Genomic DNA, 11,791 nt, shown 5'->3' with positions numbered 1-11,791 from the left:
TTTGTTCCGCCGCCGCCCGAAGCCTCGTGCCCAGCCGTGAGCGCCAGAGCCAATGCAGCATGATCTTCTCGTATGCCACGCCCTGCAATGCCGGAAACAGTCGCCTTGCAGGCTCTATGCCCGACTGGCGCTCGCGGAGGCAGGGTCTGTGAACAGAGGCGGTGCCCGCAGCGCGCGGGCCGCAGGGTCCTCAGGGTCCACTCGCGGGACCTGGCCGTCTGAGATCTGGCTTCAACGGCTAGCTATCATTCGCTGGTCGAAGCGCCCGATCGCTGACCCACTCAGCGAGCTGCAGGAAACGCGCCATAGCGTCAGCCGTCGTCCGGCCGCTGGTCACGCCGCTGGCCACACACAACCGCGTGACGGCACCGTGCTGGCGCCAATGGCAGTGCTAGAGTTGCGCTGAGCTGACCGGTCGATCTGCGCAGCTGCAGCAAACGGCGCAATGCGTGATTGTAGTTGATTGGCGCCGTACAGTTCTTTGCAGAGCTGCGCCCAGAGCGACGGTCGCCATAGCTGTGAAAGCGTAGGCCTGCGCTTGTTGCCTGAGTCGGGCGACCGCGTCACCCGGGCCACGGCAGCGCCGGCAATGGGCACCTCACGCCTTTTGGTCAAGAAGTAGACAGAGCGGGAGCGGCGGCGGGCGCTCTTAACAGCTCTCTGCCGCCGACCCCGGGAAGCGCGCGCGCGCTCCAATCCCAGACAGCGCGCGTAAAGATCTACGACAATGTCTTCGGCGTCGGCAGCCGCGCTGCCCCAGCAACCAAACCGGCCGTGCGGAGATGCATCTGGCCGCAACTGCGCGGTCAAGGCATGTTTGATACATATTTTAATACATGTTTGATGCATGTTTGATGCATGTTTGATGCATGTGTGATGCATGTTTGATGCGTATGCACGCATGTTAGTGCATGTACGCTGCATACGCACGACATGGCTTGATGCAGAGAGGGTACTCGTGCAACATCGTGATTCATGGTGCTTTATCGCGCCTCAGCTTGTGATCAGCACTAGGCGCATATATTAGCCTACTCAGGCTGGTATATTCTGCCCGTGCGCGTGTGTTCATGCGCTTGCCGCGTCTGAGTCGTTCCCAGTCCACTGGGAGACCCGGCGTTCTGGAGTTGGCGAGTGGACCAGACCAGCCGATGTCCAGCCTGCAGCAGCAGGTAGCCGGATCGCGTCTACGCCGAGCGCAGTAGCCGTACCCGGCAGATAGCCAGGAGTCGTGACTGCAGCCGCCCGGGGAGCTGCCCGGCTGTGGTGCGTGGCTCGGCCACGAGACTCGCAGCGCATTTAAATCTCGGTCTGCATGGCTGTGGTCGACGGCCGGCGCAGTAGCGCGTCACCAGATTGGTACCATCTCGTCAGTCAAGGAGGCTGCCGTCTACTGCCCGGGCGGAAGCGGCTGCCGGTAGGGTGCGCTTGGCGTGTTGCGGACGCTGCAGTCCGCCTCCGGCGGCTTGCGCACGGCATGCAACACGGCGTGTAGCATTCACGTGATCACGCGACACGCGCCGCACGTGGTGCGGCGCGCCCTTGCGTCCGCCGCACCCCTCGCGCCGCGCCGTGACGCGGCGCAGGGTTGTGGTTGCGACGCGCTTTTTTGGCCCGACAACAGCACAGCGCGACAGGCACGCAGCAGCAGCCGGATCGACCGGCAAGCCAGACAGAGCTCACAGAGCGCAGCAGGCCGAGCTGAGGCACGCGGCGCAGCAGCGCAGGCGCAGCGTGCCGCGACACGATGAGCGTGACCGAGATCGAGCGCCACGAGGAGACCATCGACGGGCTGGAGAAAGACAAGGCCGAGCTCGTCGAGGAGCTGACACGCGTCGACCGCGAGCGCAAGGCCGCCCAGAAACAACTGGACACGGTGCTCCGGCAGATAGATGACCTCGAGCGCGAGTCCGAGCTACGTGGCATCAACGCCGAGACCTGGCGCCAAAAATTCACAGAGGAGAAGAAGGCAGCGGAGCATCACCGCAGCGCGGCCGCCGTGCTCGAAGCGGAACTCAAGGTGCGCGATGCCAGTCTCGAGCGGCTCTCGCGCGAGAACACGGGCATGCGCGAGGATCTGACCGTCGCGCACGACCGCATGGCCGACCTCGAAGACCAGCTACGTGACCTCGGCCGCCAAAAGGCTCAGGCGGATGACGACCTGCGCGTCCTGCTCACGACCGAAGAGCGCAACGCTCTGCTCGTTGCCGAGATCGAGCACCTGCACAGACGCGTCGAGGACCTTCAGAACGGGCTTATGCGGTCGCGCAGCAACAGCAGCTCTGCCAGCGGCTCGTCACGAGGCACGCCCAAAATCCTATCGGACGAGCTTCTCGAGTCATACATGGTGTCGCCGCTGCCAGATGCACCCGAAGGTCTCGGCATCCGTGAAGATGTGCCCATGCCGGACGCGCCGGGGTTGACAGGCGCGCCTGCCCAGGTTGAGCAGGCTGTTCCGACCCCGACGCAGGAACAGCACGTTTCCGGCGCCCACGCGCTACCAGGCGATTCCGACTACTCTAAGGCAATTGAGGCCGCGCTTTCGGAGCAGAAGGAACTCATCCATGCCCTCCTGTCGCCTGATATTGCCGGTGCACTGCCCCAAACCGGGGCGCACGTCGCCAAACTTGCTGGCGCCCTTGCCGAAGCGCGCGCAGCCGCGTGCACCGACAGTAATGCGCCTGACCTACCGACTGCCACAGCTGCAAACGTCGGTCGAGCTGCATCTCTTGCAAGCGACGAAGCTTCTAGCGGCCTCCGCCAACGCACCACGCGGCCCAGGCGTACTGCCATGCAAGCCTCAAAAGACTCCTCAAAGGGCCTCTCGGCAGCCGCAGACACGTTGACTGAAGGTTTCGGCGGCGACTACTGCACAATCCAGGACACTCTTCGGCTCGTTAGCCGGCTGGTCCGACACGTCCCGGCGGCAAAGTATTTGTTGTACCTGTGCCCAAAACCGGTACTGGACGAGTACGATGCTGATGAGCCGTCGTTTAGGGCTGTCTTTGTGCTCTCGCTTCTTGTCATCTGCATGTCTAGCTCATTTGCCTACTTTTTTGGCTTCATGTCTGGCTACTGGAGCTACGTGGGGTCGACCGCGTGGGCCTGGCGGAATGCCAACGCGCTGGCCCTGCGTGCCGGCACTATGGGTCCGGCATGTTCACGTGTGCCGTGGTGGACTGACTCGCCTCTGCCCTACGTTGGAGAGCTTATGTTTATGCTGGAGACGTGGGTCCAGGGCCTGGTAGAGAATGTGTCATAGAAGGCGTAATGGGTTTAATGGACTTGGTCGAGCGATCGACCGTAATATGCTCCTCTGTCCGATCCTGTCGTCACGACGGTCTGGACAACTCGCTGAGCGGGTATCCTGTCCGCGCTCGGACACCGGCGGCTGCCTGCGTTTTTTTTGTCAGCCGCTACCAACAGACTGGATCGCGCGACTAACCCAGCCGCGGCGGCCGACAGCCGCCGCTATTCAGCCGCCGTCAGCCGCCGCTAGTTATACCAATCCATTGGAAGTAGTCGCGCGATCGGCCTGGTGGCTGGGCGCTCCCGCCAACAAGAACAACTCTCTTTCACGATGCAGCGGGGTTTTGGCATCATCTATGGATGGGCAGCCACGGCAGCCGCCGCACGTTCTCTGCAAGTCCGCACAGCCGCACGGGGGTAGCCAGCTGGCGGGTCCCGTCCGCGGCGGCATACTAGCGCGCGCTCGCTCGTAGGCACTGGCATCTGAGGCCAACCATGCAAGTACGCATGTAGGGACAGCCAAGCCGTTGTAGTGTATCAATTTGCGTTCGGCAGCCGCACGGTGCAGGTTGGTGTCTTGTAGGCCGTGCCAACCTCCTGGCGCCTTGCGGCATGGTCTCTGCCCGTCAGCTCTTCTATGTAATATATATATATTACAGCTGGAAGAAGGCGCTACGATTGAGCACAACGGCCGCCGCTACTGCGTCTTTAGGATGCGGCCGCGGCTGGGTACAAGCTTGTATATATGCTAAATGGCTTGCATGAATGTGCCGCGGCCGCGCATGCAGGAACTCACCTGCACGTATGCTTGCGCACGCACATCCGTCTGTTCATTCCCCCCTATTTTTGTCCAGCCGGCCGTGTGTCGACTATAGATATCGAAGAAAAAATTAAGCCGGGAGCGAAGTGTCCGCCGAGATATATTCGGTGGGACCGGAACTATCTGCTCGGAGTACGTCACCATGGCTTTCGGCTGCTCGTATCTTGATTTGTAAGGACCATGGCATTCGACCGCTATTCAGCCAGGTCTGCTTACTGCCGATACTATTGCCCGCTGAGTCCAGACTCGTCCCAGATGAAGGTATCACGACGAAGGAGGTGGAACCGTCTGGAGAATGTGTAGTCCACACACGCCGATCGCCGGCATGAATGTCGGCACCGTCCACGCGTCACTCTCCCCAGTACTCCCGGCACTCACCCCGCCTCCTCGCTCTCCCGGTCTGACGGGTCTCGCCCACAATTGGTAGCAGTTGTACACCAGTGCACGCGAATCGGGCCCCGCACATTTCAGCGACAATTGTGTGGCTGCCTGTGCTCAGCGTTGCGCCGCCGTCATTATCGATCCAGGCGCACCGAGCCCATGACGGCATGTGCAGCCACCGCGTCCAGTTCGCAGCCGCGGTCGTTCGCTAGACTATTACTCTAGCAGCGGTGTGGACGCATGCAGCAGCGAACGGCAGTGTCCTGGCGCAAGTCGACGGTCCGGCAGACATGCGCTATATATGCTAGCTAGTTTGGTGTAGATCGCAGCTGCACATGCGCAGGCGTGTTTTATATCCCTTGTTATTTGAGGCAGTTTCTAGTTCTGGGGTTTGGCGCCCGTCATTACACCATACCGGGCAGACGAGGATGCGAGTTTAGTGAAATTACAGATGGCCGCGCTCGCGCGCCAGTTACATGACTATCCCTTCCAGGCTTTTGGACCGTGGACTTCATTTTTCATTTCGTCCGGCTGTGCCCGTACTAGCACGGCCTGCCAGTCTCGGTAGAGAGCTATTTTAGTTGCAGACGTTTCAACATCCATGCACTAACGCCGACCGGCGGTGGTGGTCGTCTAGAAGGCTGCCTGGCATGAACCTGCTGCCGGTCTTAAGCGTCTGAATCAGCATTGAACAAAGAATGAGACCGTCCTCTGTAATGTCTGAGATCATGACCTTCACCCGGTCTGGAGTGGGAGTGATATTTGCTCCAATGTGCAGTTAAGGGCCGACTGCTGACGCTGTCAATCGAGCGCGGGCGTCTCGCCGTAAATACCGGCGTACCGCGGACTGGCAACAAGCATTATACTGGCCACCGGTAAAGCCTTGTGTAAACACCAAAGTACCCACTGCTGCCAAACGGGCACCGGCTGCCGCATCGCCAACGTAGAGAGCAGCTTGAACTCCCATTACGTCCTGTAACTCGGTTTTCCTGAGCCCTGCCAGTGGCTGGCACCAGCTGAGTGACACAAACAAGCAGACAGGCTCTTCAAAGTGCGGCTAGTGTAATATCGGATCGACGGCTACCGTCTGGAGCAGTCCACTGAGAAAGTGTAATCAAATAGGGGCCGCGCTAGCAAGACATGATCGGTGGTGGAGTCGGTGCGAGGTACAGATGGTAGATAGATATCTACCTAGCAGTGCAGCGGCCGATCCATAGAACACGGCGACGTCAACGTGATTTCTGTAACTTGCATCTCGGCGCCCCGCCACTGCCTGTCTTGCGTCGGTAGTCTAAGGCGGCGATGGTGCTCTGGGCATCGTTCGGTTTAGTGCCCCTGAATGCCCCTGCGGCCAGACTACATGCACAGAGTGCATTAGCTTGCAAAGTTATAGGCGTGATCCTCCGTCCTGCCGTCTGGTCAGCGGACAATGATGGGTCTGCTGCAATCTGGCAGCATACTGCGCCATTAACCTGCACGCACCAACAAGCAGTGTGGCCGGTGCGGCCGATCGTTGCGAGAGTACTATGGAGCCATCTGTAAGGTCAATAGACCATGGTTAGCATATGTCGAACCTCTGACACTGGCAGCCAGGCGCACCCAAGGTAGAGGACCGTTTTCGTCTCACGACTCGCTATCAGTGGCCCATGACGGTCTCAACCGCCAAAGGTTGCCAGAACCGCATTTTGTATTACGATATGCAGGCTGATGCAGATAATCGGCGGGGCAGCATACTCTGCATATTGGGCTGTCTAGTCAACTTTTAGCGGACAGTGCGTTCCAGCCCTGTTTTCAGGCTTGTGTCGGTCGTCCGTCCGGCTGCAAGTTGAGTGCATGACCGACCGCCGACTGAGTGGTATCGGGCTAGCTTACTCTAGACCAGCTGTGGCTTTCACATCCTCATTTCAAACGTACCTTTTTGGTCCTGCGCAAGTTAATCCCATAATACAGTGCTTGCCGAGTGGCGATGATAATATCCAATATATCAGCCGCTCTTTCTGTGAGGCATCACCGTTTACGCAAATATACCGGCCTACGCTGAGCGTGGTCAACAAGTTTTTCTTTAAAAATCGCGCCACGCAGATGGCTGTTCATGTGTCACGTAGCTAATATTAACGTTTAATTTCATAAAACTCTAAGCGGATCACCCGTTACTCTTGAATATAGTAACGGAACCTCTTCTAGCCTTGCGTCACTGGAGATATTGTCTTCTACCCTGTAAATTCAAGTGATGTACCGGCCTTGGTGTTTGCATCAGAAGGCAGAGAAAAAAATCGCACGGTGACGTGTTTCACCGGGAGGTACTCTAGATAATGGGCTGCAGAAGTCAAGACCGTGCGGCCGCTTCGTGCCACGCGGGGCGACGCCCGTCGCCAGCCGCGACAGCCGATTGCGGCTGAGACGGCCGACGCGGCCCGGGGGTGATGGCCGCCGCATCGTTTGTGTGACCTAACCGTAGCTACGGATTGGCACCAGCTATTTGCGTGCAAATGCAACATGCAAGAGAATGCAAAACACATGTGGCCTCTGGTACAGCATACCTATCTAGAGAGTGTGCCGTCTACCCATGGCATTCGTATAAACTCTAGGTAACCTTCTCCCAAAGCCATGCCCTGCGCAGTGCATAACTTAGTCATGTACTAAATAAAATAGAGCCGAATTAAACCCACCGCACTTGAGTAACCACCGAGCGCAGACAGGCCGCCCCACTGGTTCTAGTAAGCTCTGCAGATACAAGCCGCAATCGCGTGGTAGTACTGCTCGGTACCCCTGTTGAAGGTTAGTCTAGCCCAAATAAGTAACACATAAATTTCCAGCAGCCGGGTGGTCGGATCCTCTGGGCGGACCTCCCACAGTGACCCGGGCTGCTGGTCATTTTTTTAGCGGTACACCTAAGGTATACATTTGTTAGCCAGTTACCGCCTACCTACTCGTAAGTTTTTTTCTGAGAAAGCCTAAAGACACTGGTACCTTCTTGCGTCGGTCCAAGCCACGTCTGTGTCTGGCAGTATGCGCAGATGAATCTATTTGTGTACGTTCTGTCCAAGGTTTTAGCGGAAGATTTATCGAGCTTCCCCTTAACTTTATTTAGGTTGGCCTGAATTTGATTGATCTCAGGCTGTTTTCATGGCAGTGTTCTGCGCGACCTGAAAATCATATATCTGGCCGTCTTCGCCGTCGATTCTGTCTGGAATTCTGTTCACCGCAGTCTTTTTGAATAACTTTTCACATTTTGGCAGCTTCGGCATCTTTTGATCTGTGTGCTTTTCTTCGCTAAGCACATAATATATTTTTGTTACATCTCGTGATCTACATTTACAATGCCCAACAAGAACGCTGGAACCAAGCGCGGCCCGTATAACGTCCGGCTGGGGAAGAACCCGATCTTTCACTACAGCTGCTCGGGCATGCGTGGAACCTGCTCCAATTTCGTGCAGACTCCGGGTGGTTATTGCGAGGCGTGTCACGTAAGTTAATGCAGACGAGGCGGATGGTGTGCATTAAGCTGACAGAATATTAGGAAATGTTGTCGTACAATATGAATGCGTACGCTTATGCTGCTGATCCTCGCGCTGCGCATGCTGATGTTTACCGGGCGTCTGGCTCTGCAGGTGTCCCTGCTGGCGCGCACATGTACAGCTCACCGGTCGACCCTAGTCGAGCTCATAGCGACAGGCAGCGCTCGAGCAAGAGCTCTAGCAGCTCGCGCTCGTCGGCCTCGAAGTCTGCGTCTTCGGCCTCGCGGCGGCAAAGTGTTTACGGTGATGGTAAGCCTGATCTCTAATTGTGAAGCTAATTGTAGCATCCTCGTCCTCCTCCGGCGATGGAAAGCGGGTCTCTTCATACTTCAGCACGGTCCTGAATTAAGACTTCCGACATGAAGCGTTGACCAGTTTTGTTTTTTTTGACACCATTTATACGATCACTAGATTAAGGCGCACCGGAACATGATTAAGAGTTTACTGTATATAGCGACGACTCACATTGGCTAAGTTATGAATTCTTGAGTTTTGAACGGATGGTCGTCTCGGGTACGAAAAGTCGACGGTCTGTTGTTTTTTGGAAGCTTCTACTACACGACATCAAACGCGGTTGCTGGGTGGAATCATTCATACCACCTCTCTCGCTGACCTACGACTACACAGGCGCCTGTGGCGACCTGACACGACTCGACAATTTTTGAAGGGTCCTTAGGACTCAATTTATTTTGGGGCATTGGCTGCTTGTTTTTGAAAAGTCCTTTGCTTCGCCGGCCGGGGAGGCGCCTACTTCTCTTGATTGATGAATCATAATCACAGCCGCGTCCTGCCCAGAGTGATCTGGTACAGCTGGCAAGGCATTAATATACTGCATTAAGTGTTCATAGTTTAATAGCACTCTTCCCAGGCTTGGGCGCGGGAAGATCGAGAGAAAAGTTAAGACTTGACGGTGGAACCGATAGTCGTTTGATATGATTGATTTGCACAAAAGTCGAGTTAATTGCAATTGATAGATATACAAGATAAATTTTAAAGTATTTTGCTATGGCTGTTTGCCAGAGACAATAGGTTTACACGTGGTAGTGGTTTCGTGATCCAGGCACGTACGTGGAAGATGGTCACAGTGGAAGGCTAGTAGGTGAATGCTAGTTTAGGGCGGTGGTCAAACTCGACAGGACGATGTCACTGCTACTAAGAACAGGGCGTAAAGTGATCTCATGCGGCTTGCAGAGGCGTCGTCTGGTGCGTGATTTCGTCACCTGAATGGCGGTGCAATGGGTCGTCCCCGCTGTGATTTAAATGGCGGGAAAGCGCTACTACGACTAGCGCTGACATGACCAGGCCGGACAGTGCGGCTGCCTTGTAGCTCTCGGACCCCCCGGCAGCCGGCGGAACCCTGTCAGCGTATCCTTTGTTGAGTGGCTGCAATCGCCACTGATCGCCGAGACTTCCGGACTGGGTACGTCCCCGACTGGGCACCGCCCGGGCGGTCTCCTGGTTTCACAGGCAAATTTTTCAACGGTCCGCAGAAGCATCCGCGCTCGCGCTAGTGTTTGGGACAAATCGTCTTGCCGCTATTAAACATTTAATGGATATATAACTACACCTTTAGCGTCATGCGTGTTTTGTGCATTCGCAGGAAAGTGCAGTAGCGTAAAGTGTATTACGATCGTAAACTCTATGCACTCGTTAGCTTGGCACCGAGATCTATTGCCAGACACCGTCATGTATGCGTGTTTGTGCATGTGCTCGAACCTGGCTAGCTCGCTGCAGCTTCGGCATTACATTACGTACAGTCGGCTTGCGCACAGGCGTGTGCCCAGATCGTGGCATGAACGACACCAGCAGGGGATTCCGTCTACGACATTCGTGGCTGCACCTCCGGGAGCGCCGATGTAGCCGATGCTTACTACGGCCACGCCGTGCTGGTTTCACGCACGTAGGCATGCTGCTTGAGACTGTGGCAAAAGATTAGATGGGACCGATGACAGAGTGAGGTCTACCGTAAGAGGTAGATTAAGAGCCTGGGCACTGATGAGTGGACACCAGCCTGGGCCAGTCACGCCTGGACTCGGATTGCAGCCCAATTGTACCGCTGTTACTACAGCACAAGACCCGCTGATCGTACGAAGGTAGTCCCGAGATGAGGGCCCCCACGGTCGCTCATGGCGAGGCCGTGTCGCTACTGGCCTCAGTGTGTCCTCGGCGGGCCGGTTTACGCAACCCCGCCAGTCGAGAACCAACAGCTTGGTCCCGGCCGCTGGGGCTAGCCGCTACGCAGCCTTGGTATTCCCGCGCCCTTACGCTAGGCTAGTATACGACCAAGCAAAACAGAGGTCCAGGACCAAGCGTACGGACTATAATTGTTCCCGTCGGCGATCGGCATTGTCTCAGAGCCAGCATATCGGATCCGGAGCGGGTGCCCGCAGGAGGGTTCCCTGCTATGCCCATGGAAGCGGACGGATATCAGGGTTATGTCCGACGGTCTAAGCCATGTAGGCGCCATGTAGGCGTGACGATCGTGCTGTGCAGCTGGAATGCCTGCGGACGATCTGTGCCCAGCTGGGCAGCATCTAACGTCCGGTGTCTGCATGCCAGATCCTGAGATCGTTTCAAACTGCGGGCCGCAGTGATTTTCTTTCAGTCCTGCGTAGACGGCTTTTATTACCGTAGCGTATCATGGGACCAAAAAGAGAAACCTATTGCACGGTATCTGCCGCACAGGCGTGTGATCGACCAAGCGTAGATGACGACCAGCCGCCAGGGACGGCGTAAAGATCAGCCGCGTTTTTAGAGCGCAGGCACTGGCCATTGATCAGGCGGTTTGGCCGGCTGAGAGCTCGGTGGAAGCTCGAGCTGTGCCGCTTCTGGTGCAGCGTGCCTCAGCCGCATAGAGTGCGGCTGGGCATATGGCGGGCCATGTCGCGTCTGACCCGCGTCTCCGACGCGACCGACTCGACACCGGTGGTTACACCAATCGACAGACCAGCTGCTGTCGTCGCGAACGCGTCCGGCAGACTGCGTGACACTGGCCACGCAAAGAATTGTGGCCGAGATGGTCATTTTATAAGGTCGTTGGTTGCCGAGGAGCAAGGACAGCATGGCGTTCCCGTACCCGTCACCCTCACCAGTGTTCAGTCTGCTGTCGCGACTGTCGGCCAGTCCTGGCACGCCGCTGAGGCGTCAGCAGGAGCTGCCGCCAAGTCCACCACGTACCAATCAGCCGGCATCGAAGCCCATGGCGAAGCGACGTCGATCCGGCATATTCTCCGGGCTCTCGGCTGCGTTCGACCCCTCACTTTCGTCGCTTTTCTACAAGAAGCTTTGGACAGATAACGGTGGGGCGGTGGTGGGCGCGTCTGACGCCGACTACGTTTTTGGTTCGAGCCAGCACGCGTTTGATGGCTCGGCGGTAGTGTTCAGGCCCGAGTGGGTGGCCGCTTGCTGTGCGGCTGGCGGGCTGACGGATGTGAGCGACGAGCATATTGCTGGCGATGTGGAGGTGCCAACGCCGCGACGACGGCGCCCGCCCGAGTCACCGCTGGCCCGCCGGGATCGACGTGCGAAGCGGCGGCGACGTGAAGGAGAGCCAACGCGGCGGACGCCACGGACACCACCGCAGACGCCGGGCACGCCGTCGTGGATGCCGGTTCGCGCGACTGAGGAGGCGGAGGTGGCAGCCGCGGAGCCGGCGGAAGCGCCGCACGAGGTGGACGAGCCGCACAAGGCCTCTGAGCCCCTCGAGCCGCACGAGAGCGCTCAGCCACCCCAGCCACCCCAGCCGCACGAGAGCGCTCAGCCACCCCAGCCACACCAGCCGCACGAGTTGCGGCCGGCGGTGCCCCCTGCAGGCCGCCACAAGCAA

The 11,791-nt window shown here is 57.6% G+C and overlaps 1 protein-coding gene across 1 annotated transcript; it reads left to right on the top strand.

Annotated features, from left to right (window-relative positions):
* Positions 1-1,744: 1,744 nt before the first annotated feature.
* V1510DRAFT_361727 (uncharacterized protein) lies at positions 1,745-3,259 on the top strand (the record flags this gene model as incomplete). Its single annotated transcript, XM_066931076.1, has 2 exons — positions 1,745-2,588; positions 2,718-3,259. The coding sequence occupies 2 exons, from the start codon at positions 1,745-1,747 to the stop codon at positions 3,257-3,259; spliced, it is 1,386 nt and encodes a 461-aa protein (XP_066790475.1).
* Between the last annotated feature and the right edge of the window lie 8,532 nt (positions 3,260-11,791).

This window comes from Dipodascopsis tothii (genome assembly GCF_038497935.1).
Source record: "Dipodascopsis tothii strain CBS 759.85 unplaced genomic scaffold V1510scaffold_6, whole genome shotgun sequence".
Classification (NCBI taxonomy): domain Eukaryota; kingdom Fungi; phylum Ascomycota; class Lipomycetes; order Lipomycetales; family Lipomycetaceae; genus Neoaidaea; species Neoaidaea tothii.
This window is presented reverse-complemented; position numbering and strand designations above follow the sequence as displayed.